Below are 24,232 nucleotides of genomic sequence, written 5' to 3'. Positions count from 1 at the left end.
AATGTCTTTTCTAAGGTCTTATTCCAATTGCTAAGGCCCTGGGAACTGTTTGGTATTTGTTTGCCTGCCCGGCATAAGGGAACGTAAGGGAATGAGTGAGCATAACAGAAAGGGCAAGCTGACCCTCTCACAGTCAGGAGCCTGGAGCCTAGGCTATTCATGTGGACAGTTTAGGCTAGTCTTGTGCTATGATACGCAGATGATTGGTATTTAAAAGAGGAAAATTTCATAAAGAAAACTAATTAAAAAAACTGATCAGAATTGCTTTCCAAGCACTTTTCTATTTTAAGGTAGACGTGATTCTGTTTTAACAGAAAAAAAAAAAATCTCCTTGCTGCTATATTTTGTTCCAGGTAATAAAACCTAATAAGTTGTAAATCAGTTTACCCTGATCTGGAACAAAAATTGGGCTCAGATTGTGCTAATTCACCGGTTTCATCTAAGACATCCATCTTATTCATTCTTGGTAAGGTGAATTTGGAAGGCTGACTTCATTCCTTTTCTTTGTTCACAGGAGAGAAAATATTAAGTGATCTATATTTTGTTTGTATTTCTTCCTGTATGCTTTCTCTCCTTGCCTTATCTGCCTTCCTGGGTGAAATGATTTGAGATTTTTCTGAATCATTTATATTGTTGCTCCCATATTTTGCTACAAACTCTTCAATTTTGTGTCATATAATGGAGCAATAATGTGCAGTTACTATACACATACAGATGGTAAAAATGTTTGTTGTTTCTCTGGCGAATGACCGAGCCAGCTCAGGAGTCCCAGAAATGTTTAGCCAAGCATATAATCCCTGAGTCTGTTACAGTGATAATACTTCAATTTATTGAAAGATTTCTGTTTAGTTAAGTGCTATTTTTTCTTATAGGAACGTGATCCTAATGTTAATAACTAAAGCCAACATGATAAACCATTTGCCTTTTACTGGTATATATGATGCCCAGCATGCGTGAAGATAGGGCAATTTGTTGTCACAAGGGTAATTTCTCTCTCACAAGGATATGTTAGTTCCAAAGAAACTTGGGTAAGGGAAGCTTTGAGATTTGCATCGTGAACTTTTGGTCAGCAAAAGAGAAAACTACCTCAGTATACGAGCTTCACTGAAAATCTGAGTCTTTCCATTGGGACAGATTAGTCTCCCAGTCCTTGGGGAGGACTGCTTTGTTGCTCACTCAGTGGACTAGTCCTAACTCAACTAACATACATCCTGGTGCTCCTGCTTCCCATGTGAAAGATGCTTATTACCAGTGTGTCTGTATGCTGGAGCTGGTATCATGTTTTGATTTGTTTTTCATTCAGTTCATAGCAATGTCTTGACTGAGGAAGCATTTAAAATTTATGTAGGGCTCATGATATCTATTCTAATTGAGATGGTTCATTTAAAAACAGGATCTGGAGGGAGCTCCCCCATGCTTGAAAGCAAGTGGCCCAGAGTTGAAGGATAATCTTTTATTTTATTCTTTTCAGACTGTGTTAGACCTTACCTTTTCCCTCTGTTACTCTTTGCAGTCTTCTGGAACCCCTCTCTCTTGACATCTAGAAGTAGTTCTCCAATTTCCAACCTTATCCACTTCTACATCTCAGCCAGTGCAGGCATCTTAGTCCCGTTACCTGCCATGTGAATTCTTCCTTTTTGACTCTCCTCAGAAAAAAAGATATCCTCTTTATTGGATAGCATCCACAGAATTATTAATGAGGAAAGTAAGTGCCCATTTCATGTTCTAGCCTGCAGAATGGGAGAATGGGTAGAATGGGAGCTGAGAAGTACTCATCTGTTGTTCTTCCTGTTCAAGCTGTGATCTTGGCCTATATCATTTTGGTAGGTAAAATGTTGAGGATGTTGGTTCAGCTGTCAATCTGAATAATTTTCCAAGCTGCTTTGATTAGTATTCCATGAGAGCGAGGAGGATATATAAGAAACTGGCCACCAGTTGTCCCTATTGTATTATTGTAGCAATCTTCTCTCTTCATTCAACAGTACATAATACTACATGAAGAAAGGCTAGGAGCAATTGGAATGGTTCATTAAAGTCATACAGATTTTGTTCAAATCCTGCAGAAGCCACTGGAAAGACTCCGGTCAATTTTGAATGAGATTTATGATTCAGATAATTGTCTTCTGTGTAATCCGTTTTAATCCTCATCACTTAGTAACTATATTTTCCAATTTTCTTTTTAACAGGAAAAGTTCTGATTCTTCCTTAAAAAGCTGTAATGTGCTGTTACCTGTTTGTCCAATATCTTTCTTAGATAAGAACGACTTCTGCAACTGTACCCTTCCTGCAAAATGTGGGGTGATTGGATTCTTGTCTTAAGAGGCAACAGTCACGGCAGCCATTGAACAAGCTGTAAATGCCTTTATTTAATTTGCAAATTCAGAAGGTTCCTCTTGTAAGAATAGTATAACTCTTGGTAAGATTTCACTGCTTATTAGAGGAATCATTAATCAGTCTGGAGACATTGAACTCGATGGAATTCTCAAATGCCACATGATAACTGGAGTTTCGAGCAGCTGAATATAGCTGATTGTCTCGTTGCTTTTCTCTAGAGAATTAGACTCTTCTTATCCTATTTCCTAGCCAATGAACATTTACTTTTCAGTTAAACTGGGTTCAATTATAAAATCAAGTGTCTGCCAGAAGTCTTGTGTGTACCCTGGAGAGTTCCAGAACTGCTGCCAATTAAAGCAAAATGCTCCTGATCAGATGCAGGTTTAAAGGGAACTGTTTGCTGTTCTGACTAGACTTACTGGAATAATTTGTTTGAGAATAATATTCAGGGCAAATCTAACAGTTTCAGCAGTGGGAACCTCTCCCACTTCAGTGAATGAAAATGTTTCAAAGTAATCTGTTATTGTATGTTTCTTTTTAAATTTTTGTTACCTTCTCTAGGAAGGTAGGCCATGCTATTCTGTGCAAGGACATCAGCAGCCATTGTTGGTGTGTACCTGGTTTTGCTCTGGAAAGATGCTTTAAGAAGGTATTTCCCTCCTAAAAGAGTCATTTGAAGTGATTTAAGGTCCCATGGTACCAGTTTGTTTATATAACATTTTTCCCGATTGACCTAGCCAGATTTTAGCTCCTGCTAAAATTATTTGTTGTCCCCTAAATAATGGAAGTCTCAGCCATTGAAGAAGGAGCACGCAAATGTCTTGCAAAAAAAAAAAAAAATCCCCAAACTAAACAAAACTGTTTTCCATCCCCCAATCCACCTCCAACCCATGTACACAGAGTACTGCAGCACAGCCTGTATGTAGTCCCACCCGCTTGCTCCTGTGGCAGCACGTAGGATCACACCTACTCTGCACCAGTGTCGTTGATGGAGAGGCTACATCCGTTAAGTCTCCCTCAGTTAAGCATGGGAGGAGAAATGTATGCCCTCCCCATACATCCCTGACTGGTCATGGGTTTAGTCACCACTCTTTCTTGCAGCTGCTGTCCTGTACAAGATTTCCATGCTGATGCCAATGGCACGAATTACCACCTAATGTGAATGCCTAAAGAGCTGCTGGGGCTTTTCAAGGGGCCAGAGCAATCCATGAATTGAGGACAAGTTGCAAGTGTTCAGAACTTCATGTGAAAAAGAGACAGGAACTTGGCCTTATATGTAGGCCCATGCATGTGCATTAGCAATATTTTACCTGTAGTGTTGCTGCAAACATCTGAAAGCGTATTGACTGCACTGGGTCTTGACTGGCTTATTTTTAAGGTCGTCTGAGAGGTTGTTGTGCATTGCAAGCATTTTTTTTCACCTTGCGTTCACCTCATTTGGCACTGTCAGGCAGTCTTGGCGTAGTTTGTTCTGCTCGTATGTGAAATCTGCAGAAAACATTGAGACAAATTCTATCTGAACATTGCAAATCCTCCCCTCTACAGCCTTACATTTTCTTACAGCCTCTTACTGTCAGTGAAGCAAAAGAGATAGCTGAGTGCAGACTCAAATAACATTTGAACTTTCCTCCTAGCTTCAGTTTTATGTATCTATAATTTCTACAAATGTCTAATTACTTTGTGTGGAGTTACTTGAAACATTGTAAATGTCTAAAATTCCAAAGAAAAATTATTATTGTCATTTTGAATTTCTAAACCTTTAACAAGCCCTGTGTGAAAGTTAATCATATTTGTTTATATCACTGCAGTTGACTCTGTTTCATGCAAATTGTCTTTCGTGAATTTGATTGAAAATAGAGGTGGAAATTTTACCTCCTTCCGCCCCCCACACAATCAAAAGTTCACAATCTCCTATGCAGGCAAAACGCAGCATGTAATATAAACTTTTAAAAGGTTGAGAGCAAAATTCCATTCCAGTTCCCACCTGACCAATGTTCAGATAAGTTTGAATAAGCTTCAGATTATATCTCAAAACTCATTCTAACATAATATACCCACTAATACCTTTTGCCATTGCTAAGCCTGGTATGCAGCATTCTGCACTTAACAAGGTGGGGAATACACAAATAGATAAATCTATGTATCTATCAAAGGATTGTTTCATCCAGTGATGAACTCTCTGGCACTTTTTTTTTTATTATTATTTTAAAATAAGGGGTAGAAAGATATTTGAAAATGATAGGGAACAGTTCTCTTAGCTGTCTTAGCTTTCAGTAGGGGATTCCCTACACATCCATCAAGTGCCATTCATTATAATTATCCTGTTAGAGAGAGGTATTCCAGCTCTGATGAGAGGCTGTACCATGGAGAAAGCCTTTTATTTCAATGTTTTTATCAGATTCCAGTTGGTATTTTATAGAGCAGCCATACTCAAAGCAAGCTGGCTGCAACACTCTCGTGGAGTGGCTTTGAAAGGTGTGTGGCTCTATAAATGTGTCGCGGCTTTATGCATTGTAAAGGTTTTATTATGTGGCTTGAATGACCTGGTTGGATCATCCATGAGGACCGAACAAAACAGGGGAGTAGGTTCATCTCCAATGATACAGATTGCTACAGAGTCGTCTGGCTCTTTTAAGTCAGCATGCCACTCATCTTGGCAAATAGTATCACTGATTTCGGGGCTAGGTAAGGGAGGTAGTAATCAACTATGTGTGGCATTGAAGTGGTATCTGATTTCACCGTGGTTGCTGTTTATGCAATGTTTTTAGTCATTCGTCAAAATTTCTGTAGGAAACCATGAGATCTAGCACTGAGCAGGAGATCTCACAACTTTTGTTTCATCTCAACATAAATATTGGGTCCAAGTGACTTTTTGCTTGAATTTTATTATGAATTTTACAATCCTTTCAAAATTATCATTTTGAATTACTTATACTATTATTATTTAGTCAACACTTTTATTATTTGGAGTACATAGGGCTATGTGTCCTTGGATAACAGAAAAGATGACCAATACTGGTTCTGTTAGTTATCCATTGAATACCTGAAATAAACCCAGGAAACTTGCCTCAACTTTGGGCCCAGGTAGTAGATTCAAGCAGATGAGGGATACTTTACTTGTAAGCTTATAGCACTGGTGTAAGTGGATAAAATCATATGGTCATTAGTGGTTGGATTTAGGCTTATATTTAGGATAAAGCTGGTCTATTTGGGAAGATTCCTGTGCTTTTAAGGACACCTCCTTTTTTTACTGCAGCTTGCCTTGATCACCACTGTGATCAATCAGTACAGAGCCAATGCAGGACCTCAGTATCACATCCTGCAGACCTGAAAATTCAAGAGGACTGGCTGGTACTTTAGTGGCAGTTCCTGAAGTCAGCATAGATCTAAATGAGTTTGACTTTCTTCACATAAAGCTACATTTGGACTTGAAACTGGAGGTGCTGGGAAACACAGAGCGGAGTCACCCATGTGGAGCTGGTCTGTTTGGGCTAGCACTGACCTGCAGCCAATACGCTCTTCTGGCCCCCAGCCTGATCTTGATATTTGGAGCATGTTTAGATTGTTCTAAGAATTGAGATTTTGATATCTTTTTTTTCTCATCTCTCTTTGGGATGGAAGAACAAATTTGAAATCATGTGTTTTTCCAGAAAGGACAGATATACTTTGTAATGAATTCTAAAGACATGTATCTGGGCATATTATGCTATTCGTATGCTATTCGTAAATACTATGCGTATTTCAGCCTTTAGGGCCATTAGAAATCCAGTGAGTTTATGTAACCATGGATATTTTATGATGACTGAGAAAATAAGTTATCATATTGTTTGTTTGCTTTTTGCAGGGGAACGTGACCTTTTCTTGCTCAGAACCACAAATTGTTCCTATCACCTTTGTCAGCTCCAGTAGAAGCTATTTGCTGCTACCCGGCACTCCTCAAATTGATGGGCTCTCAGTTAGTTTCCAGTTTCGAACATGGAATAAAGATGGCTTGCTCCTGTCCACTGAACTGTCTGAAAATTCGGGACCTCTCCTGGTCTACCTCCGTGGTGGGAGATTGACATTACTTATTCAGAAAGTGACAGAAAAGCCAGTGGAAATCAGTGCAGGTACTTTATTTTTGCTTGTTTTCTCTCACCTGTCCCTCTCACATACAAGTGCAACAGCCACATGGGAAGAAAAGATAACAAGTGAAGAAAACACCCAGTCTTCCTTTGTCTTCTCAAATTGTCTCTAGCTTTCCAGTGGTGGAAACATGCGTCGTGTTTTGAGGGAGATCTAAACTTAGAAAGTCAGCATCCTGAGATCTCGAGACTAATTCTACTTGGCAATTATCTCTGACTCTGTTTTTAAACAGTCATGCTAAATTTTCTTTGGTTAGGTCACGTAAAGACCTTCATGCTTCTTGTCGTCACATTGTGCTAAAGCCGGCAGGGATGCAGCTCAGCTGCTGCTCCTTCCCCGGCACAAGTTAACACAGCTTCAAAGCTGATTTTCTTCATCTGGCTGTCGTGACTCCTGGAGCAGTGCGCTCTCCCTTTACACTGCACTCGAAGGAGAGACCGAATCCGAGCCTGCTCCCCTCACGCTACCTTGCTGGCATACCTCAATGCAAGCGGCCTCGAAAGCCAGCTTTGCAGGCTACTTCATGCAGCTGGAGGGACGTAAAATAAGTGAAACAGAGCTACTTGTCTGCCCTAAAACTCAGGGAAATTTACTTCTAAAGGGTCACTATACATAACAGCTATGCTTTGGCTCACACAAACAACAAGCAGGCAATTTCAGATTCCACAGCAAAACCAGGAGCAGCGTGGCTCAGCTGCCCGCCCAGTGTGGCCCGTATATGACATGCTGGTGTCCTGACCAGGAACACTGTAGCCCAGGACGTCTGCAGCAGAGTGCATCCCTTGTTTTGCTGACGTGCTGAGTGGGAGACTGGCAAGTTCATTTCCACTCTAGGTTGAATACCTGGTTTCCAAAGACGGAAGGACAGTGCACTGATAGATTTCAGAGGTCAAAATAATACTATTATTTCTAAAATACTATTATTAGTGGCAGTTTAAAAATATGTAATATTAAAATATTCCCTGTACAGACTAAAAGAGGGCAGCTGTGTCCATTAAAAGAAGCAGAGATAAAATTTAACAGAATTGTCAAAGCAGAGCTATTCCATATGTGTATATCATTCCCCTTTATGATATAAAATGAGGCAGCCCTACATCTAGCCTTATTCATGTCGATTGCTATAACCTCAGCTTGTTGCAACTGAATGTTGAAAACTGAGTTTCCAGCCTTTATTGCAGTCCTAATTAAACTGTTGACAAAGCTGAGACATTGGCAATATTTGATTGGAGTATACGTGCTTTTATGTAAGTCTGAAATCATGACCCTGAGCCCAGCCTTTGGTGCTATCCAAAACATTCCTAAACTGCCTACTTACCCATGGAAAAATATGCAAAAATTGCAAGTGCCATGTTCTGTAGATGTCAGGTACTTGCAATAAAGTCATGCTAGCTCAAGAATGGCCCTGTTTTTGCCCCAAATGGGACCTGTTTTGTCTTGAATTTTTTTCAAACTTCAACAACATATTTCATTTCAAAATGGGCTTATTCTGGTAGAAAACTGGTCCATTTTTGCTGAGAAGTGGGCGTCTTATTCTATGAAAATTGTGCACGCTTTAGCAGCCATTACTGCAGAAATGGTCTTGTTTTCAAATTCATCATGAAATGATTTCTCATACAGGTAACACACACAGTTTTGGTATTTTATTTTGAACTGTTCTTACATCTCTTTATGTCACTAAGTGTTCATTTGTTTCTTTTGAAAGCTACCTTAATGAAAAAAATCTCTGTGAGGAGAATAAGTAATTGTGAGCCTGGCCTCACTTACACCAGGCTGATGGTAACGTATTTCTACCTGTAATTAAGTTACTCTTGATCTGCAGGGCCATAGGCGAGCTGAGAATCCTGCCTACTGATTTTTGTGTCTGTCAAAAGGGAGGAAACGGAATTTCTTTCTAGCTGTGTGATGCCGTTTCAAGAGCCATGAGTTTTCAGAATAAGGAAACAGAGCTACGTTATTTCCAGCTTCGCACGCACAAGTGTGTGAAAGAGAAAAAGGCGACCAGGAGCCTAATCTTCCACTTCCCCATATAAGTTCGTGGACAGAATGACAATCCCAGCTCTCACAAGACCCCTGTTGAAATCCAAGCTATAAAGGCTTCAGCACATCCGTCAGTAAGACTGTGTGCTGGCTTAGTGCTGAAGGGCTTTAAGGAACACAAATCATACTGAAACATATTGGCAGTTGTCAGCTTTCATAAGGAGACTGAGCCTGGATATGACCACCTCACTGAATCTAATCCTCTGCAGTCTCCGGCATGTCCTTAGTCCCAAAAGCTCGACTGGGATCTTCTCTACATGTTCCTGTGAGCCATAAGCATTTCCCGACAGATAGAAAATAGGAATAAAACCCCCCCAAATGATAATGTGCTACCATAAAGATGAAGGGCACTGCCAGCCTGCTGAGTGCCTACGGTATCAGGAACAGGGTAGATTAAAGTGTGCAGATCGCCTTAATTACTCTCAAAAACCCTTTCCTTTTCTTGGGCTTTTTTTCTAAGGCAGTTTGCTTCCAGAGGTAGTGGAGCGTGCGAAGGAGTTTTGCAGAACGTACTTGTCTCCTGCACCTCTTTTTTCACCCTTTGTACTTTTTTTTCCCAGGCACAAATCTCCATGATGGGCTATGGCATTCAGTTAACATCAATGCCAGAAGACATCGCATTACACTGACCCTGGATAACAACTCTGCCACTGCTGCCCATGCAACCACTGTTTCAAGGATCTATTCTGGGAACAGCTACTATTTTGGAGGTGGGTTGTTTCGGACACAGGACAGGTTGTCATGGTGTGAATCCCCAGGGGCTGACCTTTGAGGTCTCCCAGGTGCACTGTGTTTGCAGTTAAGAGCAAATGCTGCAATAACCGATTTTTGACCACCTATCAAATTGCACTGTATACAGCACTGTGGGAAGATCCAAGGGTCATGAGCAAGTCCAAGACAGAAACCAAAACTGCTAACAAAGCTGTTAAGGTGGACTACCGGTGGCCAAGAAGTAGCTAATTGTGGCTGGCAAAGCATCCAAAAGCCACACAGCCATATTAGCTACAAATGTGTTTTTCTAGTTAAAAGGCTAGAGGACCATTATTTTTCTTAATCCTCTGGACATCAGTGTCCTGATCAGGCTCAGTGACTTTAGACTTCAGAGCTTAATTGACTTATGGCTTAACTCTGCAAAGATATTTGGGTACTTTGCTGTCATTGAAAGGAACATAGGTTTAGCTCAATTTTGAAAATGTGAAAGATAATCTTGAAAAATATCACCTAATGCCTTTTTGAGTGTAAGCATTACTTTAGTAGAGGGACTATCATCAATTGTCTTTTTAGCTAATATATTTCTATGTAGTGCCTGCCACAGGGAGGTTCTGATCTTTGTGAATCCACTGGATACAGCGTTAATACTAAGGACACAGTGAAGCCTTTGAACTTAGGAACTGTTCAAGCACTGAGGAAGTTCAGGCACAAATGTTCTCCTTCCTTGCAGTCCACAGGATTTCATCCTTATAGTCTGTGCATTGCCTCAGCAGCAGAATTTGACCCATAATGATTTTACAATTTGCACAGTTTTTATTATGGAAGTGAATTGCTATTGACTGTGGAGTTTACAGAAGGTGGAAAAAAAAAAAAAACATTTTGATTTTGCTTAGCATGTGTGAAAACCTCATACTCTGATATCTCCACTGGCTGCTCATTTTCTACTTTTAAAAAAAAAAATCACTAAAGGATTTGTAACACAGAAGGTTGTGTAGCACAAGGACTGAAAACACTTGGAATAATTAGACTTCAAGGTCTTGCATCAGGAAGTCTCAATAGAAATATATGAACTTTCCAATATTTTTCTCTGCCTCCTCTCATTTTTTCCCACAGGGTGCCCTGACAATTTCACCGATTCCCAATGTTTAAATCCCGTTGCTGCTTTTCAAGGCTGTATGAGGCTCATCTTTATTGATAACCAGCCCAAGGACCTCGTTTTAGTTCAGCAAGGTTCCCTGGGGAATTTTAGTGATTTACACATTGATCTGTGTGGCATCAAAGACAGGTAATTATTGTCTACTCTTTCTTTTATTTATGGGGTTTTGTTTTTGTTTTTTCATCCTAGTGGTTTATAAATACAGGTTGTATTAAGTGAAAATTCTAATCTGCCAGCATTATGGGTATTAGGCATAATAGAGCTACTGAGAGAAAATGCTACCTCAAAAATAAAAAGACTAGAGGGGAAATGGTTTCAATCACATGGGGCTTTCTTCACGTTGACTCGTAGGAAATAGAGTACGCAAATTCAATCAAACTACAGATTGGCGAAAGGATTAAATTTTATGCATAAACACCATTTGATTGCTTTGAAGTTTTAGAGGGTAATGAAAGAGAAGGAAAATTATTTGATTCATCAAAACATGTCATCCCCTTAATATACTAGCTGCTTTTGTTTAAGTAGATCATTTACAATTTTTCTTGTTATCCTGTACAACACAGCACATTTATAATGAAGATATGGTACACCTCATGCAACATCCTGCCCATTCAGTGGGATAAAATAATGATAAAATGTCCGTATCTACTGAAGGCAGAATTCAGTTTAAATGCTGATCTGAATCCCTCCCAGGATGAAACCTAAGAGGAGGTCCAGACTTTCTCGTATGGGGTAGAAGGGAAATAAGCAACTATTTTTTTTAAGCGTTTCATAATTTCTCCTTTGCTTCCTATGGATTTAATTACATTACTATTTCTGAACTATTTCTGTAAACATGCGTACTTTGAAGTTAGTACTTAGAACATTAGGCTCTGGTTTTGTTTTGTAAATTAAAGCTAAATTGTGAAAAGTGAAAATGGAAGTGCTGAGAATTCATGCCCTTCAGGTGGCTAGTGAGGATAAGTTAATAAGGATGCTTTGGAAATGCTGTAGGAGCTTAAGCAGTTAAGTCGAATTTCCAGACTTACTCATTAGAGACATGGGGCTAAAGGCTGGACTCCAGTACTGCTGACTATAGGGGGGATCAGGCTGTTGGAGCGGCAATCTTTTCAAAAGTGGGCAAAACATGTAGTAATGTGAGAGGTTATGCTTATCTCAGTGTGTTCATGTTTGTTAACATGTATGGAGAAAATATTGACTCTTGATCAAACCTGTTACCATGTTTCTAGATGACCAAAGTTGTGGGGATATGAACTTGGTGTAGGTTTAGGCACTTGGTGTGCTTGATGTGGGAGATGGAATTGATAAGATACAGTCGATTTAACAAAATGAAATAAAATGTAAATTTCTCCAAGAGTTAGGAGAAAGAATCTGCAAGTGTCATCTTCATCTTCAGTATCCCAGAGATGGCAAGGATTAGTCTGTAATCGTACTGTAAAACTATTTAAGGAAATGACCCAAACATGATAAGAAAGTTGGTACTTTAGTTTAGGTAATTGCTGCCTTTATTGTATCAGAAAAGTAAACAAAATTTATACATGATAAAGTGAAGATTAAAGTACTGTCTTCCAATGCAATTCTCTGGACAGCCTTAAATTTATGTGTCTATTACTGTATGATGAAGAAGGATAAGGTAGATTAAAAAAGGGGGGGAAAAAAGGATTCAATTCACAACAGTGATTCTCTGCAGCTGCTTTTGCTGCAGCAGTGGAGCTTCCTTGAAGGGGAAGGCAGAAGCTTGCAGTGCATGAAAGTACTATGCTGATACTTAGAAATTCCCCCAGCCACCAAATGGCTGGTGCCTAGCTGGAGCCGTGGGCATTTCAGCATTCTCGTTTTGCAGTATGCTGTGTGTGCTCTCCCCATCTGTCTGGCAACTCCAAAAACAGTGCCGAAATTTTTTGCAGGGAAGGAGGAGAGGTTTTTTTGTCCAAACCATATTATACAACTGGGGCGTTCCTAGGAGGGGTTAAATTTACAAAATTAATTTCAGGAAGTTGCCAAAGTTGTTCAGAGATTCACAGGGTGAACTACTGTCGCTGTATTGAAATCCAGACTGATCATATGAACAACAGAGACTTGGAAAAAAGGATGAAATTTGCATAAAATAAATTAAGAAGATACAGAGAAGAGGCTGTTATTTTGCCAACATGATTTATCTTCAGCTAGCAGTTGAGCTGAGGAAAGACTGAAGAAGAAAGTAGTCCTGGATTGTGTTCTTCCTAACTCATTTGGAAGATTTAGGTTCTGCAAGTCTATATCATGGCATAATTAATTGCATCAAACTATGGGTGGAAAGTTAGGGAGAAAAGGAGGTTTGAATTCAGAATTTTGGCAGATCTGCAGTCTGCATTGCTGTCCAGGCAGCATGGTGTGGGCTTGAGTATGTGCTGTTCTGAGACTGTTTAAGTTGATTCATTGCACAAATACCTGAAGCATATCCTCATTTCCAGTCACAGTAGTAAGTTCAAACAGGGCTGTGTATCACAGCAGCTCTGAGCTATGGGGAAGTTGGGGTCCACCTCCAGGCTTGCAATACACAGCTCCTCGTCCTGTATTTGATTATGAAGTGTTAAAATTCTGTAGGAGCATCTTCCCTGAGAAATACGCTCTCCCCTTCTTAATCATAAGATTTATTGCTATGTGCACTGTAAAGCACGTGTTTTTGTAATTTTAATGCATGTGGGAATTGTGTATCTTAATTAACATGTAAATGGGACATTTGTCTTAGTTATCTAGGCAAAAACCTCTTTTGAGGAATATGCCTCTATTTAGAACACAATTCATTTGTAACAGGCTTGTAGGCTGAGCTTGTTCAGACCTGGGCTCTGAGAACAGTAGTGGGACATCTCTTAAACTTGGGCCAACTCTTAAAAAAGCGTTAACAGGTGCATTTTGAAAGAGGGCAAGCTGGGAGTACTACTGATGCTGGCAGCACTGCTTCAAGAGAAATTGTGTAAGCATATTACATGCACACACCAGTATTTCCAGTGTAAAGTGATGAGCTTCCACTAATTTAAATGGTGCCATCTGAGAGACTGGCCCTTGATATTTCATCATCTCATCTCTTGTGGGTCTGGTGCTTGAACTATATGTATGCTCAAGTGAACCTTGTATGAATGCTCTCTGTCTCCCTCTATTTGTTAATTCAATCCTTTGGTAACGATTTCTCAGGGGATAAATGCCTTGTGACTAGCTGAGCTGTCAAACAGTATACACACAAAAATGGGAATGTTCATGGAAACATACAGGGTCATTCCCCCTTCCCGTTTGGTGTGTATCTGTCTGGGCAGCCAGTGGCAAGTGAAGATACCTTTGCAGAGACAAGTGAACCTGCTGTAGCTGACCCTGCTTCGAGCACAGGGCATTTACTGGAGACCTCCCGAGGTGCCTTCCAGCCTCGTTGAGTCTGTGAATAAGACCAGAGACCTTCTCTGGTCCTCTCTGAGTATGCACTTCAGGATGAATCTAGGAGAGCTGGGGTTAACCTAACACACAGAGAACGAAGGATCTTCCGTGCTTTCAGTGAGACATTGAGATGCTGTCTGAACAGTCTGGAGTTTATCACAGCAGGCAATACGACCAGTCCTGCTGATGGAAGAAGGCTGGTTAGTGCTGTCCCCTGTTAAGAGACTGCGTGTTTCCAGCCCTCCGTTGCAGAGCTAGCATCACTCGTGTTCTTCTTGCAGCATCTCAAGTCTTCTCTTACTTGCCATCCCCTTGTATTGGTTTGGGGAGTCAGAGTGCTGAAGTAGATATATCAGTGGTATCTCCATGTCACACATGGAGTCAAGGAGAGGCATCTTCTCTCTATTCGTATCAGAGCTGTCTCTGCCCCACAAGCCTTGGAAATTAGTCCCATATCTCCTTCTTCACCTCCTTCAAGACAAAGTTATTCCTTCAAAGTGTACCCAAGACCTTGTGGAAAAGTAAAGTGCAATCTGTAGGTGGAAGTGATTTTTCCTCTAGCAACATGTGTATAGGACTCTTGCATTACCCTCACTGTCTGTATGCTGTTAATCCAGCTAACTATTTTTTCTTTTGTTCATAGTGTGTAAGTTTGCTGTAGTTGTCCAAAAATGCGGATTGCTCTGTCTTTTCTGAGCATGATCCAAACAATGGTGCTTATACTACTCCCATTGAAAAGTAATAGGTGTCATAGCAGCCTGCAATGCATTTGTCCCCTCTCCCCTGAGAGGTAAAGAAATAGTAGGAATATAACCTGCTATGCCATAGGGGTCTGCTCTAGATTTTAAAGGGAGTAAGTTTATTTAATTTTATCCTTCTTTGTTATTGCCTCTTCAGGGTTTCTGCAGGTACACAGCAAGGTATATTTGCTTTACACTGGATTAATGAGTCAGAAAATATACTTTCTTACATCAGGCTAGCATTTCCCTATTTTCTTATTGCATACTACAGAGCAGAAGTGAAGGTGCCATGAAGTCCTTGAATTCAGAGAGGAGGAGAAAAGGAGGTGTCTTTGGGTATACATGTGGTCTTTTGTAGCAGGGTATGTCCTACACTCTGGTAGCTCTGACCAAAAGCCATCTGGCATGGGCCCAGGCAAGTAAATATAGACCCTATCTCCCTGAATTTACTTTAAGTTCAGAGTGATGCAGATAAATTCCATGGCTTCAGAGACCTTGTAGTCTGCGCTCTTGGCATTTTGCACCGCGAGCATTTTTGGGCAGAGAGGTATCTTCTGGTGTGATACATTAAAGCTAAAAGCTAGTAGGTGAAAGCCTGAATAGTAAGAAATTCTAATGAAAACAGAATGATACTTTCTCTCTTTGGTTCTTAAACTGTTGGGAGAATGTCAGTATCCAGAGATGAGGAAAGAAAAGCAGAATAAAAAATGCCTTTGCTCCTCACAGATGCCGTATGTCAGAAGGGAGCTACTCCCTCCTCTTGAGCTCCACAAAGTCTCTAGCTTTTATTGTATGGTCAGGCTCTCTGCCTTTCGCCTGGGGGTAGGGTGTTAGGCATTCTAGAGATATGAGCTTCAAAGACTTTCCTAAGTATTTCTGCTTTAGAGAAAAGACTGGGATGTCTCTAACCTAATGGTGTCCTCTATCATAAATTTCAGTCCTCGGTATTTCACAATATTTGTGAAGGCTTCTCGACCCTGTGGAGCAGCCTCCTGAAAAGGGCAGGGTGAGGTTAGGGGTGCAGGAGCTTCTTACTCAGCCTGACACAAAATCATAGCTGCATCTAGTGCAGCAGCGAGTCAAACGAAGTGGACCCAGAGTGGGCAAAGTGACTGGCAACCTCTCCGTTTGTTCTTTTTAATGCTGATGAAAGGCATAACGCTGCCATCCCATGGGATGCCAGTCCTTTCTTTCCTGGCTTGCATGTATGTGCAGCAAAACAGGGAGAGCAGAAACTTCCCATGCCTTCTCAAACCAAAAAAAATCTAACCTGTGCCTTGAAGAGAGTGGTAACAGAAGTATTTGCTTCTCTGGTGAGACTACTGATTCCCTCAGCCAAAGTTTATTATACTGTGATGGACCTTTACCTCAGATCAGTTGATCTTTTCTTGGTGTAAAGTTTTATCTTGTTGGCACAGAAGGAAATGATACTTATTGCCAGTCCCTTAATCTAAGCAGGACCCCTGAGCATTTAGCTGTGTAGCATTGATACCAAAATACCAAGCTCTTGGTCTTTGTAGCCTTCACTTAGGAATTCAGGTGAACTACCAACTCTACAAATCTTGAAATGCAAAATGAAGCTGGTGAGCAAAAACTGTGGGCAAATTTGTGTAAGTGAGGAACAAGGGGATGAGCAAGCCATGTGAAGTAAATACCAGCCAGGGTTGCCACTTGCTGTTTAACTATCAAAGGCTGGTTAGCATTCATGCTCCTACTCTCCAGTTCTCTATAAATATATTTAGAGCCCAAATTCCTTGTTAAATGACACAAAATAGGTCTAGAAAACATCCTATGCAAGGAAAGATTGAATATATTTTGCATCTTTAACCTGAAAAGAGATTCCTGAGGGGAGGCAAGTGGTCTTCAAGCAGTTAGAAGGCTAATGCAGAGCCAGGAGGGAATAATAATTTTCTATGACCAGAATGTATGGGACAGCACACATGGCACTGATTGCCTGAGGACACTGTCAAGTTTCTGTTGCTGGAAGGCTTTAAGAATAGGTTAGACGAGACTCTGACAGGAATTAGAAACACAGGTATGGCCAATCCTGCCTTGGAGTGTGGGCACGGAGTAAGCGATCTCCTGAGTCCTCTTCCAACTCTGTGCAATTCTATTGCATTCCCTTAGGCTTCTCCTCCAGCTAGAACAGCCCTATGTTATTCTTGCTTTGGGGGATCTGAAATATCAACAACAATAACATCACTTTAAAAAAAAAAAAAGTGCTACATGTCTTTCAGGAATTCAGCTCAGAACTGTATCTGTTATAAACCTGTAAGAAAATTCATTTGGAAGATGTACCTCTCAGACAGCTTAAGAGGTGCTGAGACAGTGAGGTAGGGACCACTTAGCTCACAGGTACGTGTTTTTTAACCTGAGGCATATTCATTAAGTTTGGAATGTAAGGAAATGGGGAAGAAGGAGCAATATTTGCTGCTTGTTTGTCACTTTCACGATTTGCTTTTTGCTTCTAATTGTCCATTATTACATTATTCCTTTTTACAACTGCAGGATGCAGTTCTGTGAGTGGCAGAATTTGTTACCCTGATTTTTCTTCAGTTCTCTACTTTGGGGATTCTGTGGTGTCTAAAATGATGATTCACCTCAGGCTGTATTTTTTCTTTGGTGGGCACTAACTTGATTCACTTTTGCCTGGCCTTCTATTTTCATGAGATTACGTAACTTGAAATTAAGGCATCTGTCCCTCTTTCAGATGTGGTCAAAATGGTGGAAGTTTGCAAGTTATTAGGAAGAGGCAGGAGCTGAGACCCAGCATAATTATGGGAGCATCTTCTCCTTAGTAAATCAAGCTAACAACTGTGTGCTGATCCCTTCACCACCTCTGATTCAAATGCTAGAAGACAAGTGTAAAGCAAATCACATGTACTGATTGACCTCTGCCTTTCCCTAATCAACCCTTTCTACAAAGTATCTCCTGTCTGGGTCAATCAGAGGTGGTGCTGCGTGCAGTTGTGACTGTAAGAGTCTATCATTCAGGCCTCATGGATGTTTCTAAAACTGACACTCTATTCATGTGTGTGCCACAAGCTGCTCTCTACAAGAAGAGATTAAATAGGCTAGGACTCTCCAGCCTGGAAAAGAAAGAGCTAAGTGGGGTTGTGCAATGAGGAGCAGCATGAAGGAAGTGAATAATAATCAAGTATTTGCTGTTTCTCACAGTTCATATCTTGCACAGTTTCAAATAGGATATTGTAAGATGTTGCAGAGGCCAAATATAAAGGAAAAAGCTAGTGACACATAAGTGTACATGAAGCCATAAGCTACAGATTGCTGGAATCTGGCAGGATGGTCAGTGAGATGCTCTTAAACTTATTCCATCAACATCCTCTCTGTGACACTATCAGACTAAGGAAGCTGGGCAGAAGGGAAGTCTGGATGGAGGTGATAATCTTAGGAGGAGGATTGCTATTTTACAAAATATCCTTTTCCTTATGGTCAACTCTTTATGCCTCAGTTCTTCAAAACTGAACTATGATTCATCATAGCTGAGATCATCTCAAAACATGTCAGGATCTAACTGTGATTTTTGCTAGGTACTAATTCTTTTCTATGCATTGCATCTTCTGTCTGTGTGACAATGGAACTGTGGGGAGGGGGTCTGTACATGTGCGTGGGCAAACAGTGGAAGGCACAGGCTGAGGGAAATTCAGGCAGCTTCTCATTTAAAAATAAATGAAATGGGTAGGAAAACAAATATGCAGATGTTGAGAACTTCGTCACACTCTTGAGAAGCTTTGGGATTTCCCGTTCAGCAATTGGCTGGAATGCCAGCTTTTGGGACTAGACATACTAGCTTCAGTCCTGAAGCTGAGTTGGTTGTTTGCTGTGGTTGGCATCCAATACAGAGAATAGATGTAGGAATGTGGACTCGAGAGATATTGCAGCTCAAGAGTTGCTATGGATATTAGAAAAATGTGCCAGAAAATCATTAAACCTTGGTCCAGAAACACTGTGGATTTCCAGCCCTTAATCATATGGCACAGATGCTCCCTTTGGGCTGAGCAAGGCTGTCTGCTCATACAGCAGATGGACCCCTTGGAATACAGAAGCAAGGGCTGCGGTGTTGCCTGCAGCCTGAAAGCATGGGCTGATTAATCTCATCAACTTCTTGCATGCAATGGGGACAGTCTACTTCGCAGCATTAGTCACAGAAGAGAAAATGCCAGTTTTGTGAGTTCTTACACTTCATGTATGCACAAAGAGGTAAGATCTGGCAGAGATTTCCTTACTGGCTGCTCCAAACTCTGTCAGGAAAATTACTTCAGAGGCACTAGAGCTTGAATGATGTGTTGGGATAGCTTACATTGAACAGCTGTTGTAAGAGAAAGTTTGGCCTCCTCCTCCTCTTGCTTGTCACTTTTCATGGAAATTAGGAGTCTCTTCTGTCCCCTAGAATGCTGCTAGACAAATGGTTGCCCCCACCAAGTTTTTGAGAGGAGCAGACACACCCTTCACAATAGTGGTGGTTACAGTAATGTTCTTGGAACTCCAATCTGGAAAGTCCCCTCTCCCCCCATCACAATAGACGGGGTATTTGAGCTCTCTGTTGACAGAAAACCATCTGTTAAGGTGTCTGAACTTTCACAGATTTCTGCCCTTCCTGCCAAGGCTGAAATAGCTTAAACTTTTTGACATTTTGGTAGCAGTGTCTACCTGGACTGAGGAAGAGCAAGGACAGATGCAGAAATGTGGTATTACGCATCCATTATTATATCGTCATAGGTTTTGTAAACCACTTATGCTTGTGTATCTGAGCCTTAGAATACTTGGCGTTAAGGCCATACATGTGTTGAACCTGTTGTTATTCATAAATGAACTATGAGGGTAGTCCAAGCCTGCTTTCCTTTAGGCTTATATTGGCATGAATGCATAGATAAATGCATGCATTGCTATCCCTACAACTGCTAGCTGCAGTTAGCGTTGATTTTGCGCTGCTGAAGCTTTGACAGGGTTGTCCTATTTTTACTTGGCTGGCACACTGCCCTTGCTATTGCAAATACTGACAGTACTTGTCAAGGACACCACTGGGAACTTCAGTTCCCTTAAGTGACCTAGGCGGGGAAGGAGAGCAGATTTGCATTGAATCCACCTTGGCAGATGGATGGATGGATGGCACTTCTTGCAGGACGCTCTGGGAATTCCAGAGATTTGCAATTCATAATGCAAACCTGACCTGAGATATCTTACGAATCCTGGCACTGTTTCATCACTGTAGCATCAGTGGGCAGACACAAACACACACTAATATTGCCGTCCTTGTTAAAACAAGGTTCGTCTGCATATTCCGATTCTCCTAAAAAATACAAATGGAGAGAGCAATATGTGGTATACATGCCAATCCCATCACAGTGATTATTGTTAACAGCTTACCTTATTAGGGAGAAGCATACTGAGTTGATTCATGAGTTTGCTTCCCTGTGCTTCTTGAGGTGTCGAGCACAAAGAAGTGAAAGGAAATAGTGTCCTTAGTCCCTACCCTTTTTATCCCTGTGCGTGTTTTATCTGTGAAGATGCTCCATAACGTTTTCCAAAGAAATTAGCTTAAAGTGTTCTTTTTCCTTGCTAAATAGAGCTGACCTTTTAAATCCTCCTTTCTACCTACTCACTTTGTAGATGCTATTAGATTTTACTATCAGTTGTTACTTGTAAGAAATGATAATAATTTCTGAATTTTTCCTCTTTCTCTTTTAGTACTGAACCGATGTTGCTTCATCTGTTGTACTGTTGAAATGGACCTTTGGGAAGTTAATTACTATTGCAGGTGAACAGTGTTAGGGTAAATCCAGTGAAAGCACACTCTCTTTTTGCATTTCCCAAATCTCCTCTAAGATTTAACGTATTCCAGGCAGCAGAAGCTATACTTTATATTAATTTTTTTTGAAGCTGGCCATGCAAATGAGAAAATATACCAGCTAATTATGCCCAGTGAGTTTTAATTTTATTTATTACAGTCCCAGGCTGGGATTGAAAGAACAAGCAGTTAATATTGCATTCGCCCCCATATAACCACCTGTGGTGCATTGTAGAAGGATTAAAAAATTAATCATTTAGCATTCATTCTTTTCATTCGCTTGTATTCATTTCTTCAGTATTTAGAGTCTTTTCTCCAGCAATGGCAGTTATTTCATAGTCTGCATTATTTTCCCCTTTCCTAAAGATCTTCTTATGTTTTCTTGTCTTGGCTTATTGCAGTGGCTTAGACCTTTCTAGATCACACTCCTTGAATTTATGTGATGATCAAAACCGGGACCAGATGAAAACATAAGAAAGGATGTCATCAGTTCTGTTTTAAAACACTTCTGATTTTGAGTCAGTCTAAAAGTAGATCTGAATATTGCTGGCCTATACCTCTGTTATCAGCATTTGTACTGCATACCTTCAAACCTGCTATACCTGAATCTTTTTCTGGAATGTATTCCATTAAAATGCTACATGAAAGACTGTTCTAGCTAGTTGGATATAGGGATGTAGTTTGATAGTCTAGATTATAGTTCCTCTGATCTTGTGTCAACTTGAAAAGATCACTTCAGCCCTGTGAACAAGTATCTTCTGCCTCACTTTCTATCTTTCTTGCTTGTTTCAAATGTAGTGAACAACGCTGAACAAGCCTATAAATAGAACATGGCACAATGAAGCTCCAGGTCTCCTTTCAGTTTCTATTTTATGCAAAAAGTTGTGGAAAGGTTTTCAAAAAGTTTCTTTCTCATGTTTGTTTTAATATTTTCTAAAATGGTGACAGCTTTGTTTTTGTGTGGCAAAAAATTACAATATAGTTAGAAATTGCTCTTCCCTTTTCATCAAATCCTCCTTACAGATTCTAACTTTATCCCCTTTCCCTTTACTAAAAAGAAAGCAAACCAGAAACACTGGAAATTATGATATGAAAAGGGAAGGGGAAAAAAAATACCCTAAATCTAAACTATGTTATATGGCAAGGAAAGAAAAGATGTAACCTTTTCTGAAAAAAGGTAACTTAATGTATTACTCATTTTTAAAGTCCAATATATAATGGGAAAAAGTAGCATTAAGAAATAGAGAAATACATGGTGTTCTGTGAGAGTGAGGAACCAATTAGCTTCTCAAAACTATGTTTCTACATCACATGCTAATATGAATGTAACTAATCATTTCTCGTAGCTTAATTTAGAGTATGGCTCTTAAAAAACCACTAGATACCATCTCAGTATTAAAGCAGAAGGGCAGGATGGAGAAAAACTGAGTAAGATTTAAAACAAACAAAAAAGCCTGACTTCAACAATCCCTAAATCTGAGCATTAGACTTCAGTTATTTGTTTAAAATCCCTGCAGTTCTGAGGACCATCCTCACATCTTCCCATGTCTCTTCCAGCGTTTTAACTAGCTGGATAAAGCAGCTGACGACAGAGCTTCTCTCTCTGACTGCGTAAGAGCTAACTGACAATTAAGTGTAATAAAACCCTGTAGAAAAAATTCCTGCTGTTGGACTGTTATGAGCTTTGCACTGTTAGATGAGCTCCTTCTGTGGGTCATTTTAAAACAAAAATATATGCGTACAAAGCACAGTCTGTATAAAAAATTGACAATCACACCAGAAGAAGCTACCTCTGAAGAGGGGGGAGTTTTCTCTCCTTTGTTCCTCTCTAAACTTGAATGCAAATGAATGTTCAGACTACCATGAGCCTGTTTTGACTGCTTTACCTTAATTTTAGGTCTTTTTGTTTTCCCTGACTGTGCGTCACACATGCATCACCAGTTTCAGAAAACAATGATTCAGGTCCATGAATGATGTGATGGTCTATAGAAATATTGTGTTTCAGAGCAAAATACAGACAGGCTTTTCAAACTCATCTGCCACACTCGCATCACCACATCTGAATGGCAGACACGTTTTGTTTAAATTCAGTCGTGTTCTTTTCCAGATAAGTTAAGCTTATTTATTTATTTACGTATGTGTGAAGCATGAAAATGGTGCTGAATTCAAATGTCACTTACCTGATGCCACTATAGAGTAGCTAAGATCAGTGCTGATCTGGTCCCTTAAAACATATTTAGTAAAAGCTGTAAGGGGTGACTACAGAACTTAGTTTGACCAGAGTGAACTCCTTCCTGTACCTGCAATGACCCGTATGTGCAGAAATCTGCTGGAGTTGGAGACGCTTGACTTTTGTCTTTGCTGTAGAGTAGGGGGCCTTACATGAATCAAAAAGGCTTAGGGAAGGGGGTTGCCACAGAATGACATCTATGGAGAAAGAAAGAAGTTGGAAGGTCCTTGCCACCAATTTCAGGTGTCATATTTTTGCAAGATGTTTTGCTACCCTATAAGTACTTCGTCAGTGAAGCTGCAGGGGTTTGAGAGGTGGGAGAGCAGCTCTGTGATGCATCCTGTTAAAGATTATAAAATTACTATTGCCGTTTCTGTGGGCAAGCAATGGTTAAGACAATGACTAATGTTTACTCACTTCAAATTTAAGATATGTCACACTGGTAGGAAGCTTCAAATTCTGCTATCCTTTGTTGGTGCAACCATGACAACTTAGGCAGTAGCTCTTCAGGACTTCTCAGTTAAGGGCCTTCCCAATTCTTTCTTACTAGGGGGCTATGTTAGTGTATTTTAAAATCTGACTAGAGTGGGGAGTTGATATGCTAGAGGGAGCTAAGTAGTGTTTGCCCTCATTGCTATTCCTTTACAGTTGAAATTCATGTGACGTGTAACCCCATGGTATATTAAAGGCCAACTACAGGAATGCATGTAGGATGTAATATCCTGACCTTGTTTGTTTGTTTGTTTTTTGCAGATGGCTTTTCTGCTTTTGCTTTGTAAAATGATGAATTCTAAATGGAACAGCTGTCTGTGCAGGATGGTTTATTTGTCTTTTTTCTTCCCCCAAAATTTGTTTATATGAAATCCTTTCTGCTGATGCCAAGCCAAGCTGTCAGCACATTTACCTCTATTACAAATGTAGGTGTTCTAACAACAAAGCAGTCAAACCTAAGGAACAGTCCTTTTAGCTAACAGGCTCTTTTCCTTTCACTCATGCCATCTCTGGACAGCTTCCTCCCACTGTTCTCTCCTGTGGGCAGTCAAAATCAAGTTCAGAACTTATAAATGTTGGTCTCGACTGTGGTATTCAAGTGCAGAGTTTGAGAATCAAGGCAGCCAACAATGAGAATAATAATATAATTTAAAAATTCAATCCTCAAAGTTTTGCAAATTTCAGAAAGAACAAAGATCTATCGTTGTAACAAATTAGCAAAATGATCACAATGGATTTTTTTCTCTATAACTACTTAATGCTCATGTAGTATAATAGAGTGAGTGGCATCCAGCATACTCAAGTTTCTCTTGTCCATTTTGTACTCTATAACTTTTCATAGTATAAGAAATCTAAGGAAGACACATGGGTGGCTATAAAGGAAGAAAAAAAAGGATGCCACAACAGTTTTTTAAGAGTTGAGAATCAATTTGCCAAGGATGAAGGAGGAGAAAGGATCTTGGAAGCGCGGTGATGAGGAAGTACTGTGCGCTAAGGAAAACCAAAGAAGACATGGAGAGCATTAATTCTTTGCAACCTATATTGATAAACAGTAAATGAAACAAGAAAAAAGAAAGGCAATATGATGCAAATGAGGAGTCTTAATATTGAGGTTTTTACCCACTCTTCCTTCTTTCTTCCCTCCATCTCTGGTAGTTTTCTTTCCTACCTTTAGTTAGAAAGAAGGACAT

The 24,232-nt window shown here is 40.2% G+C and overlaps 1 protein-coding gene across 1 annotated transcript in view; it reads left to right on the top strand.

Annotated features, from left to right (window-relative positions):
- The window catches only part of CNTNAP5 (contactin associated protein family member 5), a 294,025-nt gene that overhangs the window by 151,017 nt on the left and 118,776 nt on the right, over positions 1-24,232 (top strand). Inside the window, exons 8-10 of the mRNA XM_068948985.1 lie at positions 6,179-6,443; positions 9,057-9,206; positions 10,321-10,492. Of these exons, the coding sequence (XP_068805086.1) occupies positions 6,179-6,443; positions 9,057-9,206; positions 10,321-10,492 (587 nt within the window). The remainder of the gene's footprint in view (positions 1-6,178; positions 6,444-9,056; positions 9,207-10,320; positions 10,493-24,232) is intronic.

This window comes from Struthio camelus, chromosome 6 (genome assembly GCF_040807025.1).
Source record: "Struthio camelus isolate bStrCam1 chromosome 6, bStrCam1.hap1, whole genome shotgun sequence".
In the NCBI taxonomy this organism is placed as follows: domain Eukaryota; kingdom Metazoa; phylum Chordata; class Aves; order Struthioniformes; family Struthionidae; genus Struthio; species Struthio camelus.
This window is presented reverse-complemented; position numbering and strand designations above follow the sequence as displayed.